The 21,633-nt window shown below is 43.0% G+C and overlaps 1 protein-coding gene across 2 annotated transcripts; it reads right to left on the reverse strand.

Moving 5' to 3' along the window:
- Nucleotides 1–1,126: 1,126 nt before the first annotated feature.
- On the reverse strand, nucleotides 1,127–20,621 carry LOC129349948 (erythroferrone-like). 2 transcript variants are annotated; one of them, XM_055014886.1, is made up of 8 exons: nucleotides 20,133–20,616; nucleotides 19,166–19,282; nucleotides 10,657–10,771; nucleotides 8,622–8,743; nucleotides 5,160–5,271; nucleotides 4,096–4,177; nucleotides 2,397–2,475; nucleotides 1,127–1,750 (listed from the first exon to the last, which is right to left on the reverse strand). In XM_055014886.1, exons 1-8 carry the CDS (start codon nucleotides 20,313–20,315, stop codon nucleotides 1,652–1,654), a joined length of 909 nt encoding a protein of 302 aa, XP_054870861.1. In that variant the 5' UTR covers nucleotides 20,316–20,616; the 3' UTR covers nucleotides 1,127–1,651. The 2 variants fall into 2 exon arrangements, with proteins under 2 accessions (XP_054870861.1, XP_054870862.1); XM_055014887.1 differs by lacking the exons at nucleotides 1,127–1,750; nucleotides 2,397–2,475 and adding an exon at nucleotides 1,793–2,396 and having other exon boundaries at nucleotides 20,133–20,621.
- Between the last annotated feature and the right edge of the window lie 1,012 nt (nucleotides 20,622–21,633).

Below are 21,633 nucleotides of genomic sequence, written 5' to 3' on the forward strand. Positions count from 1 at the left end.
TGTGTTCTGAGACTTTCATATATTTTCAGAGTTGAGCGATTTTGTGTTTTCCACCTCAAACAACCTGTGAAGTCCTTTTTAGCGTTCAGTATCTCCAGAAATAAAACTACCAGACATGGAACATGGAGAGAACCCACAGAACAGTTTCATCAGAATGACTGAGTGGATCCAGCAGAGAACAATTTCATTATTGGACCTTAAATGTGGAAAAAGGGCAACATTTTCAAACCAGGCTGGTGCAAGGATAAACATTCAAAAAACATTGTGTAAAAGCTCTGTAAATGTTCAGTAGACGTTCAGTAAACGCCCCATAAACATTCAGTAAACATTCAGTAAATGTTCCGCAAACGTCCCGTGAACATTTAATAAGGACTCAGTCATATCAGCTTGAAGTGGTTCAAGAATGTTCCTCTAAAAACATGAATGAAGGCTGCAGATCTCTGCTGTTTGGAAGTAACGCTGGAGATCTATGAGAGCAGATCAACCAACTGACCCAGCAGAACATCAGCAGAACACCAGCAGAACGTCTGGAGAACACCAGCAGAACATCTGCAGAACACCAGCAGAACATCTGTAGATCACCAGCAGAACATCTACAGAACATCTGCAGAACACCATCAGAACATCTACAGAACATCTACAGAACACCAGCAGAACATCTACAGAACATCTGCAGAACACCATCAGAACATCTACAGAACATCTGCAGAACATCTACAGAACACCAGCAGAACATCTGGAGAACATCAGCAGAACATCAGCAGAACACCAGCAGAACGTCTGGAGAACACCAGCAGAACATCTGCAGAACACCAGCAGAACATCTGTAGATCACCAGCAGAACATCTACAGAACATCTGCAGAACATCTACAGAACACCAGCAGAACATCTGCAGAACACCATCAGAACATCTACAGAACATCTATAGAACACCATCAGAACATCTGTAGAAATACCGTAGAACATCTGTAGAACACCATCAGAACATCTGCAGAACATCTGTAGAACACCTGTTCCAGCAGAACTTGGCTCTAAACAGACAAAGCTTCAACCAGCAGGAACATTTTTTCAGTGGAGACTAGAACTGGAACTCGAACTGGAACTAGAACTGGAACTGGAAAGCCGTCAGTATAAAGTTTTATTATCGTAAATATTCACAACTTGTTTATTACAGAATAAATATGAAGACAGAGAACAGACGTCAGTAAATGTGTCAGGAGCTGCTGTAGAACGTCTTTAATATGGAACGGAACAAAGTGAAGAACGTCTCAGCTTAAGTTCAGGAACCAGATATTAGCTGTTCATCAGTATTCATACAAAAACCTACATTTCTTGTCATGCTGGACAAACCTTCTTAAAAGTTTTAGTTATTCTGGATATTTTTGAAGAACAGAGTTTTCAGCTTCTTCATTGAGAATATGTTCTGACAGGAAACTGAAGATGTTTGGATCAACCAGACCTCTGAGGAACTGATCCACTTTTTAAACAGCTGATTGGCTGAAGATCTCAGCTGATCCAGAACTGAAAGGGCAGTGAGATGATTGGTTGTTTGCTGCAGGTGTGTCTGAACACCTGGGCAGATCTAGACAGGCTCCTCCTGCTGGTGGAACCGGACCACATGTTGGTTCTGGTTCTTGTTGAGGATCTGGGTCAGACTCCCAGCAGGATCCCAGAGAACAGCGAGTCCTGCAGGACGCTGATGGACGACCCGGTGGCGTTGTCCACGAACACCGACACGTACTCCCCCGCCTGCAACACAACACTGTTACTACACAACACAATACACCACTGTTACTACACAACACTTCCTATGAAATCTAGAATAGAATTCAAAATCCTTCTTCTGACATATAAAGCTCTTAACAACCAATCTCCATCATATCTTAAAGACCTGATAGTACCATATTATCCTAGCAGAACTCTTCGCTCTCAGACTGCAGGCTTACTTGTTCCTAGAATCTCTAAAAGTAGAATGGGAGGCAGAGCCTTCAGTTATCAGCTCCTCTCCTGTGGAACCAGCTCCCAGTTTGGGTTCTGGAGGTGGACACCCTCTCTAATTTTAAGACCAGGCTTAAAACCTTGCTTTTTGACAAAGCTTATAGTTAGGACTGACTGGGGGACCCTGAGGGGGTCAGCTGGAGTCCTCAGGTTCTCAGTCATCCAGGTCCTATTAATGGTAGGAGCTTCAGGAGAAACCAGCTCTCCTCATCCTGTAGATGTTCTTCTATCTCCGTGTTTCCTCTCTACTCTGCTCATCATCTGTAGATGTTCCTCCATGCTGGATGGATCTCCAACTACCTGCTCCTCTGGTCTCTGGTTCTGCTGCATTTATTTTAGTGGATTTGCTCTCAGTCTCTCTGACCTTCTCCATGCTGTTCTCAGGTCAGTTTCCTACCTGGAGATAAAGAGTTCCTGTCAGTAAGATGCTGAACGTTCCTCCAGCAGCCGCCACAGCCATCACCGACTCTACAGAGCTGAAACACAACAACGTCACAACAACATAATAACACAACACAATGACACAACGTGACAACAACACAACAACACAACGTCACACCGTCACAACAACAAAACATTACAACAACACAAGAACACAATAACACCACGTCACAACAACAAAACACAAAAACACAATAGAATAACACAATAACACAAGATCACAACAACACAATGTCACAACACGTCATAACATAACAACAGAACACAGCAACACAACAGCACAACAGAACATCACAATAACATAACAACACAATGACACAAGAACACAAGAACACAATAATACATCACAACAACACAACACGTCACAAAGTCACAACAACACAACATCACAACAACATAGCAGCACAACAATACGGTGCCACATCACAATACAACACAATATTACAATAAAATAACAACACAACACATCACAATAACATAACTACACAACACAGTAACATAAACAACAAAAACACAATAACATCACAAAAATAAATCACAACACATCAAAACAACACATCACAACACAACATCACAACACACAACAACACAACAATGTAAGACAACACAACACAACATCACAACACACAACAACACAACATCACAACAACATAACACAACAACACAACATCACAACAACACAACAACACAACAGGACAACATAATAACACAACACAACATCACAACAACACAACACCACAACACAACAACACGACATCACAACAACAAAACACAACAACTCAACAACATAATAACACAACACAACAACAGGGCATTACAAATACACAACATCACAATAACATAACGCAATGACACATCACAACAACAAAACAACACATCACAATAACATAACGACACACAACAACACAACAACACAACATAGCAACACAAAATCACAACAGCACAACACAACATCACAACATAACAACACAATGACACAACACAAGAACACAAGAACATAATAACAAAACATCACAACATCTCAACAACACAACGTCACAACAACACAATAACACAACACATCACAACAACACAACAACACAATAGCACAATAACACAACATCACAAAAACACAATGTCACAACAACCCAACATAGCAAAACAACAGCACAACAGAACATCACAATAACATAACAACACAATGACACAAGAACACATTAACACAACATCACAACACAACAACACAACATCACAACAGCATAGCAGTACAACACAATGACACATCACAATGTCACAACAACACAACATCACAATAACATAACAACACAACACAACATCACAATAACAACAACACAACAACACAACACAACAACAAAACACAACAACACGACATCACAACATCTGTATGGACAGGTGAGCGATCACAGGGATTATTTTCTGAAGGTCAGAGTCTTTAAACGTGGATCAGAGTTTATCATGTGAATATTAAATATCTTTGTATCTGAATGAATCTGGGTGGAGAAACATCTGGAAATCATTCTATTCTGTTTTTATTTACGTTTTGTTCAACATCGCAGCTTCACTGGAGCTGGAGTTTGAGATGTAAAAGGTTTAAAATGACAGTAAAGATCCTCTGACGCTGAAGAAATGAATAAATCCAGATGAGTTCTACTCACAGGTTGCTCTGGCAGAGAGACTCGATGCAGATGGCTGCCCTCACACTGTCTCTGAGACGCACCTGGACCCGGTCTGCAGACTCTGGAACACAGGTAGAACATAGGTAGAACACAGGTAGAACACACAACCACAGGTAGAACACACAACCACAGGTAGAACACAGGTAGAACACAGGCAGAACACACAACCACAGGTAGAACTCAAGCAGAACGCAGGTAGAACACAGGCAGAACACAGGCAGAACACACAACCACAGGTAGAACACAGGCAGAACACAGGTAGAACACACAACCACAGGTAGAACACAGGTAGAACACAGGCAGAACACAGGTAGAACACAGGCAGAACACACAACCACAGGTAGAACACAGGTAGAACACAGGCAGAACACAGGTAGAACACAGGCAGAACACACAACCACAGGTAGAACACAGGTAGAACACAGGCAGAACACAGGTAGAACACAGGCAGAACACAGGCAGAACACAGGTAGAACACAGGCAGAACACAGGTAGAACACACAACCACAGGTAGAACACAGGTAGAACACAGGCAGAACACAGGTAGAACACAGGCAGAACACACAACCACAGGTAGAACACAGGTAGAACACAGGCAGAACACAGGTAGAACACAGGCAGAACACAGGCAGAACACAGGTAGAACACAGGCAGAACACAGGTAGAACACAGGCAGAACATACAACCACAGGTAGAACACAGGTAGAACACAGGTAGAACACACAACCACAGGTAGAACACAGGTAGAGCACAGGTAGAGCACAGGCAGAACACAGGCAGAACACAGGAAGAACACAGGCAGAACACACAACCACAGGTAGAACACAGGTAGAACACAGGTAGAACACACAACCACAGGCAGAACACAGGTAGAACATCAACCACAGGTAGAACATCAACCACAAGTAGAACACAGGTAGAACGCAGGTAGAACACAGGCAGAACACAGGCAGAACACAGGTAGAACACAGGAAGAACACAGGTAGAACACACAACAACAGGTAGAGCTTGAACCAGCTCATCCAGGTGAGTGTGACAGGTACCTATCAGCAGGCTGGAGGTCAGCTGGTAGAAACCCGACACCGGAGCGCTGTAGCGGCCGCTGCTGGTGTTGAAGCTGAGGCCTCTCTGGAGGGTCAGCTCTGAGTCTGAGGGCTGTGGAGGTCAGAGATACAGGTACTACTACAGCTACTACTACAGCTACTACTACAGGTATTACTACAGGTACTACTACAGGTAGTAGCACAGGTACTACTACAGGTACTACTACAGGTAGTACTACAGGTATTACTACAGGTACTACTACAGCTACTACTACAGGTACTACTACAGGTAGTACTACAGCTACTACTACAGGTAGTACTACATGTACTACTACAGGTAGTAGCACAGGTACTACTACAGGTACTACTACAGGTAGTACTACAGGTATTACTACAGGTACTACTACAGGTAGTAGCACAGGTACTACTACAGGTACTACTACAGGTAGTACTACAGGTACTACTACAGGTAGTAGCACAGGTACTACTACAGGTACTACTACAGGTAGTACTACAGGTACTACTACAGGCACTACCACAGGTACTACTACAGGTACTACCACAGGTACTACTACAGGTACTACTACAGGTAGTAGCACAGGTACTACTACAGGTAGTACTACAGGTACTACTACAGGTACTACTACAGGTAGTAGCACAGGTACTACTACAGGTACTACTACAGGTAGTACTACAGGTATTACTACAGGTACTACTACAGCTACTACTACAGGTACTACTACAGGTAGTACTACAGCTACTACTACAGGTAGTACTACATGTACTACTACAGGTAGTTGCACAGGTACTACTACAGGTACTACTACAGCTACTACTACAGGTATTACTACAGGTAGTAGCACAGGTACTACTACAGGTACTACTACAGGTAGTACTACAGGTACTACTACAGGTAGTAGCACAGGTACTACTACAGGTACTACTACAGGTAGTACTACAGGTACTACTACAGGTACTACTACAGGTAGTACTACAGGTACTACTAAAGGTATTACTACAGGTACTACTACAGGTAGTAGCACAGGTACTACTACAGGTACTACTACAGGTACTACTACAGGTAGTACTACATGTACTACTACAGGTATTACTACAGGTACTACTACAGGTAGTACTACAGCTACTACTAAAGGTACTACTACAGGTACTACTACAGGTAGTACTACAGGTACTACTACAGGTAGTACCACAGGTACTACTACAGGCACTACCACAGGTACTACTACAGGTACTACTACAGGTAGTACCACAGGTACTACTACAGGTACTACTACAGGTACTACTACAGGTAGTACCACAGGTACTACTACAGGTACTACTACAGGTAGTAGTACAGGTACTACTACAGGTACTACTACAGGCACTACCACAGGTACTACTACAGGTACTACTACAGGTACTACCACAGGTACTACTACAGGTACTACTACAGGTACTACTACAGGTATTTATATAGATGTACTACAGGTACTTATAGATGTACTACAGGTATTTATAGATATACTACGGGTAAATATATTGTCATACTACAGGTATTCACACTACCAGTCTTTAGTTTGGACCCACCTTCTCATTTAATGTTTTTCTTTATTTTATGACTATTTCTTTGTAGATTCTCCCTGAAGGCTTCAGATCTATGATTGAACACATCTGGAATTATGTAGGAAACAAAAACGTGTGAAATAAGTCAAATATGTTTTATATTTTAGATCCTTTGATTCCTGCTTTGAACACTCTTGGCGTTCTCTGGATGAGCTTCATGAGGTAGAACCTGAAATGGTTTGACTTCACAGGTGTTCTGTGTTAATTTGGTTCATTTGTGGAATTTCTTCCTTCTTAATGGGGTTGGAACCATCAGAAGTCAGTTTGGTCCACAGCTGACAGCCCTATTGGACAACTGTTAGAATCCATATTATGGCAAGAACCAATCAGCTGAGAGGACCAACAGTCCATCATAACTTTAAGAACTGAAGGTCAGTCAGTCTGAAAAACTGTAAAAACTTTGAACGATTCCACAAGGAACCACCTAGGAACTACCCAGGAACTTACCAGGAACCATCTAGGAACTACCTAGAAACCTACCAGGAACCATCTAGGAACTGCCCAGGAACCATCTAGGAACTACCCAGGAACCATCTAGAAATTATCTAGAGACCTACCAGGAACCATCTAGGAACTATCTAGAAACCTACCAGGAACCATCTAGGAACTACCCGGGAACTTACCAGGAACCATCTAGGAACTACCCAGGAACCTACCAGGACCATCTAGGAAATACCTAGCAAACTACAAGGACTTTGAATGTATCTCCAGGTTCAGTCTCTAAAACCATCCAGCTCTACGACCAAACTGTTTCCATGAGGACCTCCCCAGGAAAGGAAGACCAAGAGTCTCCTCTGCTGCTGAGGAGAAGTTCATCTGAGTCTCCAGCCTCAGAAATGTCCAGTTAACAGCAGCTCAGATTAGAGCCCAGATCTGGGCTTTGGTCTGATGAGTCCAAATGTGAGATCTTTGGTTCCACCCACCGTGTCTTTGTGAGACCAGAAGAGGTGAAGGGATGGTCTCTACATGCATGGTTCCCACCATGAAGCATGGAGGAGGAGGTATGATGGTCACTGCTGGGGATTTATTCCAGACTGAAGGAACCCTGAACCAGCATGGCTACCACAGCATCCTGCAGTGATTTGGTTTAGTTGGACCATCATTTATTCTCCAACAGGACAATGACCCCAAACACACCTCCAGGCTGTGGAAGGACTATCTGACCAAGAAGGAGATTATGGAGATGATCTTGCCTCCACAGTCTCCTGACTTAACCCAGTCCAGATGTTTGGGATGAGATGGACCACAGAGTGAAGGCAGAAGGACCAACAAGAGCTCAGCAACTCTGGAACTCCTTCAAGACTGTTGGAGAACCATTTCAGCTTCTACCTCATGAAGCTCATCCAGAGAATAACAAGAGAGTTCAAAGCAGGAATCAAAACAAAGAATCGAACAGAACGCACAGATTCTGAGTCTTTATCGGTAATCTTTAATTCAAATTGAATCATTTTGAACCAAGTGAGTTTTTTGGGACTTGTTCAGGGTTATCTAGGACTTCTTTTGGGTCATTTACGAGAAGATTTAACAGATTGGGGACACATTTTGAGTCATTTTGTACCATTTTTAAACACGTTTTGGGACATTTTGAGTAGTTCTGAACAGGTTTCGAGTCATTTTGGACATTTCAACTTGTTTTAGAAGTTATTTTAGACAGATTTTTGAGTCATTATTGGAAATTTTTAATTCAAATTAAATAATTTGAAAAATCTAAAATGTAAAACATGTTTTGACTCACACTTTTCTGTTTCCTGCATAATTCCAGATGTGTTCATTCATAGTTTGATGCCTTCAGGGAGAATCTACGATGGAAATCGTCATAATGATGAAGAAGAAATTTACCTGGCTATATGGCTGCAGCTCCAACAGACTTCGTCGAGGGACGGAGACCGACTGAAGGAGGCGACGGAGGAACGATGTGGAGACACGAGGAGGAGGATCACACTGGAAACACACCGACAGGTCTGAGGAGAAGGAGGAGGACTTCTGATCATTCTGTTCCACCACACAGTTAACATGGTCAGCTACCGACGCTAACCCTAGCTGCTGCTTTTAAAATGTATTAGCTATTAATATTCAGACTTCTATGGAGGTTCTCAGTCTTTCATGTCCTGGTAATGGTAGGAGCTTCAGGAGAAACCAGCAGGAGGTTCTGGAAGACGTTTCTAGAAACGTCTTCCAGAACCATATCCTCATCCTGTAGATGTTTTACTATCTCCATATCTCCAGTCTTTTCCTCTCTACTCTGCTCATCATCTCTAGATCTTTCTCCATGCTGGATGGATCTCCAACTATCTGCTCCTCTGTTCTCTGTTTTTGTTGCATTTATTTGATTCATCCAGTAGCTTTGATTTTACTCTGTCTAAATTGTCATCTCTGTTTTGTGCTTTCGTAGTCTTGTGTCTTGTTTTTGTCATTTTGTGTCCTGTTTTTGTCATTTTGCATCTAGTTCTTGTTGTTTAGCGTCTAATTTTTGTCATTTAGCATCTAGTTTTTGTTGTTTAGCATCTAGTTTTTGTCAGTTAGTGTCTAGTTTCTGTTGTTTTGTTTCTCTTTTTTGGCATTTTGTGTCTAGTTTTTGTCATATTGTGTCTAATTTTTGACGTTTTGTTTCTCTGTTTTGTCATGTTGCATCTAGTTTTTGTCAGTTAGCATCTAGTTTCTGTCGTTTTGTGTCTCTTCTTTGTCATTTTGCATCTAGTTTTTGTCGTTAGCGTCTAGTTTTTGTCATTTAGTATCTAGTTTTTGTTATTTTGCATCTAGTTTTTGTCAGCATCTAGTTTCTGTTGGTTTGTGTCTCTTTTTTGTCATTTTGTGTCTAGTTTTTGTCATTTTGTGTCTCTTTGTGGTCGTTTTATCTCCTTATCCTGTAGATGTTTTTCCATCTCCATGTTTCCAACTACTTGCTACTCTGTTCTCTGTTTCTGAGCCATGCTGAGTTAATTTTATTGAGGTATTTTTGCATTTTCTACTTTTTTCATCACTTTATAGTCATTTTCTGTCTAAATTTTGACATTTTGTGTCTCGTTTCTGTTGTCTGTCTGTTTGTTTCCCATTTGTGTTGTTTTGTCTTGCTTTCTTTTATATTCTGTCTCTTTTTTGTAATTTTGTGTCTAATTTGTGTTGTTTTATGTCTTGCTTCTCTCACTTTGTCCTGTTTGTTTTCTCTTTTGTGTCATTTTTTGGTCTTGTTTTTGTTGCTTTGTGCCTCTTTGTGATGGTTTTATCTCCTCATCCTGTCGATGTCTTTCTGTCTCCATGTTCTTAAATATTTTATTAAATTTAATTTAATATTATACTGCAGACCGTGTGACGGTGAAAGATTTGCTGGTAGAAATGGAATCTTAAGACACACAACCGCAAAATACCAAAACACCGAGACGTGATCTGATGGAGGAAAACATGCATGAACGAACACACACACGCACACGCACACACGCACGCACACACACACACACACACACACACACACACACACACACACACACACACACACACACACACACACACACACACACACACACAGAAAGTAACAAAGACACACCATCAGTCAGCAGGAATGTCAGGAATCCTGCAGCCGAGCCAAGTCACATCCACACTACACAAAATTACCCCTATTAAGGACTCAGACAGCGAGCTTACACACACACACACACACACACACACACACACACACACACACACACACACACACACACACACACACACACACACACACAGTATTTATATAACCTACATAGAGAAAACACTGAGTGAAAGTGCACATTTGTGACTCATTGAACCAAACATGTCTGCTCAGACAGTAGCGTCACTTTTTCCATCCTCGGTGAAAACAGGACTTTCTGTGAGAACCTGAAGCTCCTCCTGTGTTCCTCACCTCTCAGCTTCAGCTGCAGTTCTTGGATGAGCTGCTGCTGCTGGGGCAGGAGAGGAGCCGGTGGCCCTGGAGGCCCCTGAGGTCCTGGAGGTCCTGGAGGTCCTGGGAGGCCATGCTGCAGACACAAAGAACAGGTCAGCTTAGGACTTCCTGGTTCTATGTCCACCAGCAGGAACCCTCGTGCACAGTTTAGGGGCCAAACATATAATCCAGAATGTATTCTACAAGGAACATAATCTTTATTTCAGCCCTTGTTTGCACCTGGAATAAAACAACAAAAAGAACATCAACACATGTATAGAACTTCTGTTGTCCAGTTAGTTCATGTGGAGGTCTGACTGATGTTCCTGATAGGTTCCTGATGCTAGTGTTCCTGATGTTTGGTTCCTGATGCTCCTAGTGTTCCTGATGTTTGGTTCCTGATGCTGTATTTGAGGTTCCTAGTGTTCCTGATGTTTGGTTCCTGATGCTGTATTTGAGGTTCCTAGTGTTCCTGATGTTTGGTTCCTGATGCTCCTAGTGTTCCTGATGTTTGGTTCCTGATGCTGTATTTGAGGTTCCTAGTGTTCTGCTTCCATCCATCAGTAAAGTCTCTCCTGTCCTCACAACGTTTCTCAGTGTTTTAATTCAATTCAATTCAATTCAATTCACTTTTATTTATATAGCGCCAATTACAGTCACATTGTCTCGAGACACTTTACAGAACACATATGCCTGAACCCCCAGAGCAGCCCTAAAGAGACAGTGGCAGGAAAACACCCTTTTAACAGGGAAAAAACCTCGACCAGAACCCAGCTCTAATGTGGGGGGACCCACTGTTTTAGAACAGAGATCAGTGATTCCTCCACACTCTATAATCCTGGTTTTATTCTAAACTGTTTCTGTAGCTTTAAATGAGGTGCCGCTGCTGGCTCCGCCCCCTTCAGGAAGAAGACTCTCTCTGTCTGACTGATAAATTAGACTTTCTATCTCTCTCTCTGAGGATCATCTTCCAGTAAATCTGTGTGAATGTTTCTAACTGCTGTGTTTGTTATCAGACGATGTCATAAAATCAGTATTAAAATGAAGCTAACGTTGGTTAGCATGTTATCATATTAGGATGTTAGCATGTTAGCATATTAGCATGTGGTCTGGATGAGTTTCTCTGTTTCATCCTCGTTCTGCTGTCTGACAACAGAAACATCTGGACTTGAGAGCAGCTTTAGTGTAGTTCAGCTGGATTAGAATGTAGTTTCATGAGGAGGTTCTCAGTCATCCAGGTCCTGGAGATGGTAGGAGCTTCAGGAAGAACCAACTGGAGGTTCTGGAAGACGGTCCTTCAAACGTCTTCCAGAACCTCCTGCTGGTTCCTCCTGAAGCTCCTACCATCTCCTCATGCTGTAGATGTTTTTCTATCTCCATATTTCCAGACTTTTCCTCTCTATTCTGCTCACCATCTGTAGAAGATGTTTCTCCATACTGGATGGATCTTCAACAACTTTTAAAAAGTTCTGGACATCTTAAAGCCATTTTAGACTATGTTGGGGTTATTTTGTGCAAGTTTCTGTAATTTTAGACAGTTTCTGAGTTTTCAAGTTTATGTATTTTGGACAAACTCTCTCCTCTGCTCATCATCTGTAGATGTTTCACCATGCTGGATGGATCTCCAACAACTAGAAGATGTTCCACTGTGCTGGATGGATCTCCAATAACTAGAAGATGTTTCATCATGCTGGGTGGATCTCCAACAACTAGAAGATGTTTCATCATGCTGGGTGGATCTCCAACAAGTAGAAGATGTTTCATCATGCTGGATGGATCTCCAACAACTAGAAGATGTTCCACCGTGCTGGATGGATCTCCAACAACTAGAAGATGTTCCACTGTGCTGGATGGATCTCCAATAACTAGAAGATGTTCCACTGTGCTGGATGGATCTCCAATAACTAGAAGATGTTTCATCATGCTGGGTGGATCTCCAACAACTAGAAGATGTTTCATCATGCTGGGTGGATCTTCAACAATTAGAAGATGTTTCATCATGCTGGGTGGATCTCCAACAACTAGAAGATGCTTCATCATGCTGAGCTGCTCCGTAGCTCTGAAAAGGAAAACTGAGTGAGCTTTACTCTGGTACCAGCAGGGCAAAGCATTCAGACTTTTCCTGACAAAATACACTGCTAAACTGCAAAAACGAGCCGAACAAACGTCTTCGTCCCTCCGAGGTGAAGAAACCGCCGAGGATTCATCGTTTTACACCGGACAGCGTTAAGAGGCTCGTCTGCGGGCGTAGAAGTGCTGCTGCCGTGACTAGCGAGAAGTGCTAACTAGCAGCAAGATGCCTCCCTTTTCCATGAATGATTATCACAAACTCCTCCAAAAGATAACAGTACTGGAGATGAAAATGCACCGTTTGGAAGTGAATGTGGAGGTAAATGGACATTATGGGAATGAGACCACTCTACCGATGACTCAAAGCAGTGGACAAGAGAAGGCTAACAGACAGCTAATTAGCACCACCATCAAGGACGAGGAGGCCTGTGGAAACAGCCATAAATCAACCGGCAGTCCTCCCTGGAACTTGCTCGGAGCAAAGCCAAAGCATACCTCAGGTATGAATACAGCTGATATGGAAAGACAGGCTACAGGCAGAATCCAACATGCAGAGATTACTGATGAAACTGGTTGGCCTGCTCTGCCATCCCACAGCAATATCTCTTCAACCCCAATACAGAGAAGAGAAGAGTCCTGGACAGTGGCTACAACCAGGAATAAGAGCAAACAAACCCAAGAAACAGAGGTTCAACTGGAGAACAGGTTTGCTGTACTGTAACAAGACCCTGACACCCCAAAAGAAAGTTCATCCCCTGAAAGAAGACAAAGGTATGACACAGAACGTTGCACTAAAAGGCTGCAGAATGATCTAACTGCTGAGCCAAAAAGGCTGAGGAAAGAGCTAACTACTGGGCCTCAAACTCTGATAGTGGGTGACAGAGCTGTGAATGATTTAAAGCACTTTTCCAGCAAAAAAAAACACCAAAGTGCTGTGTTTTAACAATGATATGGTGTCTGACATTTCTAAGAAAATCCTGAAGATCGCTGCTGAGCATCCCACAGCTAAATCTCTTGTCATACATACGGGAGCCCTCGATGTTGAGAAGCAGCAGTCAGAAGTGCTCAAACAGGACTTTATGGATCTGCTGAACAAAGTCAGAGGTCTGAAACCTGTTGTTTATGGGAGCGGACCACTACCTACAGTCCGGAGAGGAGATGAGAGATTTAGCAGGCTGATGCTGCTAAACAGGTGGCTCAAAGCTACATGTGCTGCTCAATCAATAAACTTTATCGACAATTTCAACATTTTTTGGGAACGCAGGCACCTCTTTAAGGCAAATGGAATCTTCCTTAACAGATCAGGATTGCTGCTACTGTGCTCAAACATTTTTTACTCCGTGCGTCAGACACCAGCCAGGGTCACAGATAAAAAGCCTAGAACATCCAAAACAACAACAGATTGCACAGCATGCTGGGGAAGAACTGTTACTGCCGGAGATAAGGACTGACCAAGGACAACAAGGAACCCAGGAAGAGGCTCCAACTACATCATCGCCTCCTGCCCCTCATCCAACAAACCACTGCCCATCTTCACCCCCACAACAAGAGGAGTGGCCTCCACTCCCAACAGGAGGATATTCTCAACCTCAACCAGCAGAAACCCCACCTAACGCTCCGCCCTCCCCAGCCAGTCTCTCTCCCTCCCCCACTCATCTGGATTTCACAGATGAGATGAAAAGGCGTGTCAATGCTGGAACAAAACTGACACCGCGCCGAAATCCCATATGCTTGCCAACTAGTCTTGTCTGTGCTGAAAATTCAGTTGTCTCTGATGTCTGATATGTACCAGGTTCAGGCTTCAAAGCTAATACTAATGTTTTCAACCAGGAAAAGCCAGGGCCTGATGGAAACCAGGTAGCCAGCATCTCTGTCCTAGTAGGCAACAGAAAAAGAAAGGTGGCTATGTCAAGACACAGAAAGAAAAAGCCTTCAAATATAGTACATATTGTTTGTGAGCCACAAACAACTCCTGCTCACAAGGCAGGCAAAACTCCCCAAACATTAAAGATGGCTCTATTAAATATTAGATCTTTAGCAGGGAAGACATTTTTAATCAATGATTTTATTATTGAGCACAATCTTGATTTTATGTTTTTAACTGAAACTTGGTTAGACCAAAATAACAGTGCAGCAGTTCTCATCAAGTCGACCCCTCCCAACTTCACTTTTATCAGTGAGGCCAGGGTGCAAAAGAGAGGGGGCGGTGTTGCAATTTTATTCAATGAATCGTTTCAATATCAGCAATTATCCTCTGAACATTTCTCCTCGTTTGAGTACGTAGCTCTTCAGCTGAAGTCCTCATCTCGAGTTGTGCTACTTAATATTTACAGGCCTCCTAAATACTGTGCAAACTTTTTTGATGATTTTAGTGAACTGCTGTCTATGATCTGCATTGATTTTGACTGTGTAATTATTGCTGGTGACTTTAACATCCATGTTGACAATCCCCAGGACAAAGGGACTAAAGACTTGTACAACACTCTTAACAACTTTGGGCTGGTCCAGCATGTAACAGAGGCCACACATGACAAAGGGCATACGTTAGACCTACTTATCTCCAAGGGTCTGAGTACTTCCAATGTCACAGTGTCTGATGTTGGCCTTTCTGATCATTCCTGTGTTTTCTTTGAGAGCACCGTCTAAGTGCAATCGACAGTTTTTACAGAGATAACCAAAAAACGGTGTATTACTGAAAGCACCTCTGAGATATTTAACCAGGCTTTCTCTTCAACACCAGCTCTGTCTTGGGGTTTAGTCGATGAGCTGATAGGTAGCTTTAATGCTAAAATTGTAAATATTATGGATGCCATTGCTCCAACTAAGGTGAAAGTGATCTCTGGTAAGAAAAAATCTCCATGGAGAAATGCCACACTGGTCAGAAATAACAAAAGAGAGTGTCGGAAAGCTGAACGCAGATGGCGAAAATCAAAACTTCAGGTTCATTATAACATTTATAAAGAGAAACTGTACACCTACAATTTACAACTGAGGAATGCAAGACAATCTTATTTCGCAGATATAATCACCAAAAACAGTCACAATACACGAGCCTTATTTGCTACTGTGGACAGGCTAACAAACCCTCATGTGTCAGTAGCCCCAGAGTTACCTTCTACCAGGGCCTGCAACGATTTTGCATCATTCTTTATAGAGAAAATCCAAAACATTAGACAAGCAGTTAGTGCCTCCACAGCAGGTTCAGGACATGTCCTGTGTCAGCGTAAAACCAATTTAAACACCATGACACAATTTAATCCTATCAATCGCAAAAACCTGGAGGACATTATACATCAACTAAACTCCTCCTCCTGCTGCCTGGATATTCTGCCTACAAGGTTTCTCAAAAAAGTTTCCCAGGTACTGCTGACAGATCTTTTATGGATTGTGAACTTGTCTCTTATGTCAGGCGTCTTTCCTCAGGCTTTAAAAACTGCTGTAATTAAGCCACTTCTAAAAAAGAGCAACCTCGACAAGTCACAAATGAACAGCTACAGACCAATCTCTAATCTCCCATTTTTAAGTAAGATCATTGAAAAAGCAGTTTTTCAACAGCTAAACAATTACCTAACAAAAAGTAACAGTTTCAGTGTTTTTCAGTCAGGTTTTCGGCAGCATCACAGCACTGAGACAGCCCTTATTAAGGTGTTTAATGACATCCGCTTAAATACAGACAGCGGCAGGATGACAGTCTTAGTGCTGCTGGATCTAAGTGCTGCGTTTGACACAGCCGACCACAATATACTACTCAACCGACTGGAGAACTGGGTGGGACTGTCCGGCACAGTACTAAACTGGTTCAAATCTTACCTAAAAGACAGGAATTACTTTGTCTATAGGTAACTTTAGGTCTGAAAAGACAGCGATTACATGTGGAGTTCCGCAAGGTTCCATCCTGGGGCCTCTTCTGTTTAACATCTACATGCTCCCACTGGCCCAGACTATTGAAAACAATAACGTAAGTTACCATAGCTATGCAGATGACAAGCAGATTTACATTACAATGTCCCCAGGAGACCATGGCCCTATACAGGTGCTGGGAAAGTGTATTGAACAGATAAATGAGTGGCTGTGTCAGAACTTTCTTCAGCTAAATAAAGACAAAACTGAGGGAATGGTTTTTGGAGCCAAGGAGGGGCAATTAAAAGTGAGCTTAGAGCTTCAGTCTCTACAGCTAAAAACCACAGACCAGGCCAGAAATCTGGGTGTGGTGATGGACTCAGAACTCAGCTTTGAAAAACACATCAAAGCAATTACAAAGTCGGCTTATTATCACTTAAAAAATATCTCAAGAATTAAAGGACTGATGTCTCAGCAGGACCTGGAAAAGCTCGTCCATGCGTTCATCTTCAGTCGGCTTGATTACTGTAACAGTATCTTTACAGGTTCACCTAAAAAAACACTCAGACAACTGCAGCTGATTCAAAACTCTGCTGCTCGAGTCCTCACTAAGACCAAGAAAGTAGATCACATCACTCCAGTTCTGAAGTCTTTACACTGGCTTCCTGTCACTCAGAGGGTAGATTTTAAAGTCCTGCTGCTGGTCTACAAAGCTTTAAATGGTTTAGGACCAAAATACATCAGAGACCTCCTGACTCAGTATATACCAACCAGACCACTCAGGTCATCTGGATCAGGTCTTTTATTAGTTCCCAGAGTGAAAACCAAAAATGGAGAAGCTGCATTCAGCTTCTATGCTCCGTATATTTGGAACAAACTCCCAGAAAACTGTAGATCAGCTGAAACTCTCAGCACATTTAAGTCCAGTCTGAAGACCTACCTGTTCTCAGCTGCTTTTGACTAAGTTCTTCTAAGAGTTATTTTAAATCTTATTTTATGACAAACTCTGCAGTGTAACTCTTAAAATGTTCTTGCTTCCCAACTTCTGTTTGTGATTCTTTTACTCTTCTGCATCCTTAAATTTTAATGACCTTTTTAATGATTTTATAAATGTGTTTTCTTTCTTTTTATGTGTTTTCATCTGCTGTTTTAATGTCCTTGTGAAGCACTTTGACTCGCCTTGTTGTTAAAATGTGCTATATAAATAAACTAACTTTAACTTTTAACTTTTGGGTGGATCTCCAGCAACTAGAAGATGTTTCATCATGCTGGATGGATCTCCAACAACCTGCTCCTCAGTTCTCTGGTTCTGCTGCATTTATTTATTGGTTTTCCTCTCAGCCTCTCTAATAGGGGCTTTCGACCAAAGAGCACCAGGTGCTAGGTTGGTTCAAAGTTGAGAGCCAGTGCTTTTTTGGTTCAAATCTCGTGCCGCCCCAGAACGGGTTTGTGTTTCCATTCGGAAGGAGCAAAGTTGGAGCTGCGTCATTGCGCCACCACAAAACGTGTGTACGTCACTGCGTACGTAGCCGTTCAACAGCGTTCGCGCCGTACGGAAACCCACACAACAACAATGGAGGACTTCATTGGAGTGGTGTTCATGGCTTTGCTAGTGTGTCTCGCCATCGTTGAGCAGCAAAACCTTCTGTTAGGGGTTACCCATCGGCGTCGCCGTTCCAATGCCCAGCGATCACATTTGAGAAGAAAGGTAATTATCAAAGACGTTTGGATACTTAACAGTAAACGTGCTAGCATTAGCTTAGCTACTTAACTTCAACTACGCTTGCATTGATTACTTAGCGGTTAAACACGCGCAATAAGTTGATGATCATATCTATGTTTATCTTTTTAGATGTTTTTAGATGTCACCCCGCCCCCTGCCCGTGACATGCTCGGCTCTCAACTCTGGCCAAGTCTGGCCCAGCAACGAGTTGGTGCCCGAAACAGCCCCAGTTTTTGGAGCCCGGAGCCGCAGCTCCGGTGGTGGAAAGACAAAAAACCGGTCCCAAGTCGGGCACCGGCTCCGACTCCGAACGGGCTCCACCCCGGTCGAAAGCCCCTATAAGGAAACACTGCCTGCAGTTCAACCTGAAACTCTCTGAATGTTTTGGTCTCAGCTGGTCCTGGAGAACCAGAACCAGGAGGAATGTTCTGGTTCTCCAGGAGACACGCAGAATAAAGTTATTCTGATGAAGCTGAAAGATTTTACATTGAGATGTTGGAAAGTTTAAAATGTGCTGATTGTTGAGTCGTGTTGTAGACTGAAAGCTGTCAAGGGTTAGAACCTGCCGTAAACCATCAGAGAATGTGTTGAAGCTCATCACATGATTCAATGTTCACTTTATTAGGAATGCCTCAGCAGCTCTTCTGTTCAGACAACCACCATTTAATGATTATGGATGAATCCATTAGTTTCTGGGTGGTCAGTGTGTACTTTGTGTCTCGTTTTGTCTTTTTGTGTCTGTTTTTTGTTGTTTTGTGTCTCATTTTTGTCATTCTGTGTCTGTTTTTTGTTGTTTTGTGTCTTATTTTTGTCGTTTTGTGTCTTGTTTTTGTCTCGGTGTACTTTGTGTCTGACCTTGGAGGTTCTCTTGGAGCCTTTGGTTCTCCGGTTGTCTCCTTTGTTGGAGTTTCTTCTGAAGATCAGCCAGGAGCTGAGAGGAGAAACTCTGGACACGTCTGAGGATGGCGGCTCCTGAAATGAACAAACGTAGATTTGAGTCTCCATCGGTTCCTTGTGCTCAACGCTGAAACGCTACCTCTGAAAGCTTCCATCCAGATGTTCTAAAACCTGTTTTTAACTCACAAACAGCTGGACAGAAACACAGACAATAAAAAATTGAAAACAGAAAACCAAGCAAAGCTCTTCCACCTGGACTGATGGATTCACTGTCAGCTATTAAAAAACCACCAACCGTTTGGTTCATCTGATAATTAGTCTTTTTTAATAAACCCAGCCTGAACTCTGGGATAAAGAAGCTGATTAGTCGTCAACCAACTGTCCCTCTGGACGGTTTTCTATCATTTGGGCTATTTCTGGGTCATTCTGAATGGATTTATTCACTTTGGATCTGTTTATTTTGGATAATTACTCAGTACTTGATTCATTTTGAAGCAGTTTCCAGTTATTTTGGATGAGATTTTGTACTTCATCAGGATCATGTAGTTCTGAGACTTTTCTTGGCATTTCAGGCTCATTTTCAGCCACTTTAGAAAACTTTCTGTCATTTATGGACAATGTTTCAGCATTGTTAAGTCGCTGTAGACAAAATTTCAGACATGCTGAACAAGGTTTATTCAGTTTTTTACTGATATTTCAAGTGTTTTGTTCTCACAGATGAGACACGAAAAGAACAAAAAGGAGATACAAAAGGACAAAAACGAGACACAAAGCAACAAAATTAAAATACAAAACAACAAAACTGAGACAGAATCTCCAGATGTTCATCACTGAATGATGCTCCAGCTGATCTGGTTCATTTAATCATGAACATCTGGTGAAACAGCTGGACATGAAGAAGCTGCAGGTTGGAGGTTCTTCTCACCAGGATCTCGGCGCTGACGGCTTCGTCCTCCTCCAGGATCTCCTGACTCTCCTCACTGTCCTCGTCCACGCCGGCCTCCACCACCACCATCATCATCATCATCACCAGGAGCCCCAGCAGCAGCTGTCCTGCCACAGCCGGAGAGCTCCTTCCTCGGGGAGACCTGAGCAGCATGCTGGGCATCTGTGGAAGAACCAGAGGACGGAGGTCTGACTGGACCTAAGAAGCTCCCATGATGCACCTCTCAGTCAGTCTCCTGGCTCCTGAAGCAGCTATTCTTCTTCTTCTCTTCTTCTTCTTCTCTTCTTCTACTATAGTTTATAGCTGCATCTCCTCCTCTTTGGGTCAGTTTCCACTGAGTCACACAGAACAAACTGCAGCAGATATGAATCCTCCCAGAGACCTTCAGCTCCTCCTCTCCTTCAGCTCCTCCTCTCCTTCAGCTCCTCCTCGTCTTCAGCTCCTCCTCTCCTTCAGCTCCTCCTCGTCTTCAGCTCCTCCTCTCCTTCAGCTCCTCCTCTCCTTCAGCTCCTCCTCGTCTTCAGCTCCTCCTCGTCTTCAGCTCCTCCTCGTCTTCAGCTCCTCCTCGTCTTCAGCTCCTCCTCTCCTTCAGCTCCTCCTCTCCTTCAGCTCCTCCTCTCCTTCAGCTCCTCCTCGTCTTCAGCTCCTCCTCTCCTTCAGCTCCTCCTCTCCTTCAGCTCCTCCTCTCCTTCAGCTCCTCCTCGTCTTCAGCTCCTCCTCTCCTTCAGCTCTTCGTCTCTGCTACTGAGTGATGCTGATCCTCCTGCAGACTCAGTCTGGATGTCTGCTGGGTTTTTATCAGCCTCCCCCTCTACTCCTTCTTCTTCCTCTTCTTCTCCTTCTTCTTCTTCTAGTTTCTCCTCTAAGAAACAGTTTGTTTCTTCAACCTCCCATAAATCTTCAGTTGTATTTACTATATATACCATTATTGCATTACATTCACTCTGTTTCTTTCTGTGTCCTTTCTCTGAGTGTCCCTGGTCCCAGAGCTGGATGCTGGATGCTTCAGATGTGTGGCTGTGTTTTATGGTCCTTGTGTCCCACCCCCCCCACCTCTCTATCTCTACCCCTCTATCTCTACCCCTCTATCTCTACCTCTCTACCTCTTCTGTCCCTCTCAACCCGCCCGGCCAGCAGCAGATGGGTCCCCCCACATTAGAGCTGGGTTCTGCTCGAGGTTTTTTTCCCTGTTAAAAGGGTGTTTTCCTTGCCACTGTCGCCTTTTGGCTTGCTCTGGGGGTCAGGCATATGGGTTCTGTAAAGCGTCTCGAGACAATTTGACTGTAATTGGCGCTATATAAATAAAATTGAATTGAATTGAATTGTATTTAGGTGTCTTCATATAATAAAGGATGTCCTGGACACCCTTCAGTCTTTTTGAACCATTGTGGACACATGTTCATCCTCTTTAGAAAGGTTTAAAATTGTCTCTGACATGTTGTAGTCTGATCCTCTCTTCTATCTTTGTGTGGATCTGAAG

The sequence above is a fragment of the Amphiprion ocellaris genome, chromosome 10 (assembly GCF_022539595.1).
Source record: "Amphiprion ocellaris isolate individual 3 ecotype Okinawa chromosome 10, ASM2253959v1, whole genome shotgun sequence".
Taxonomy (NCBI): domain Eukaryota; kingdom Metazoa; phylum Chordata; class Actinopteri; family Pomacentridae; genus Amphiprion; species Amphiprion ocellaris.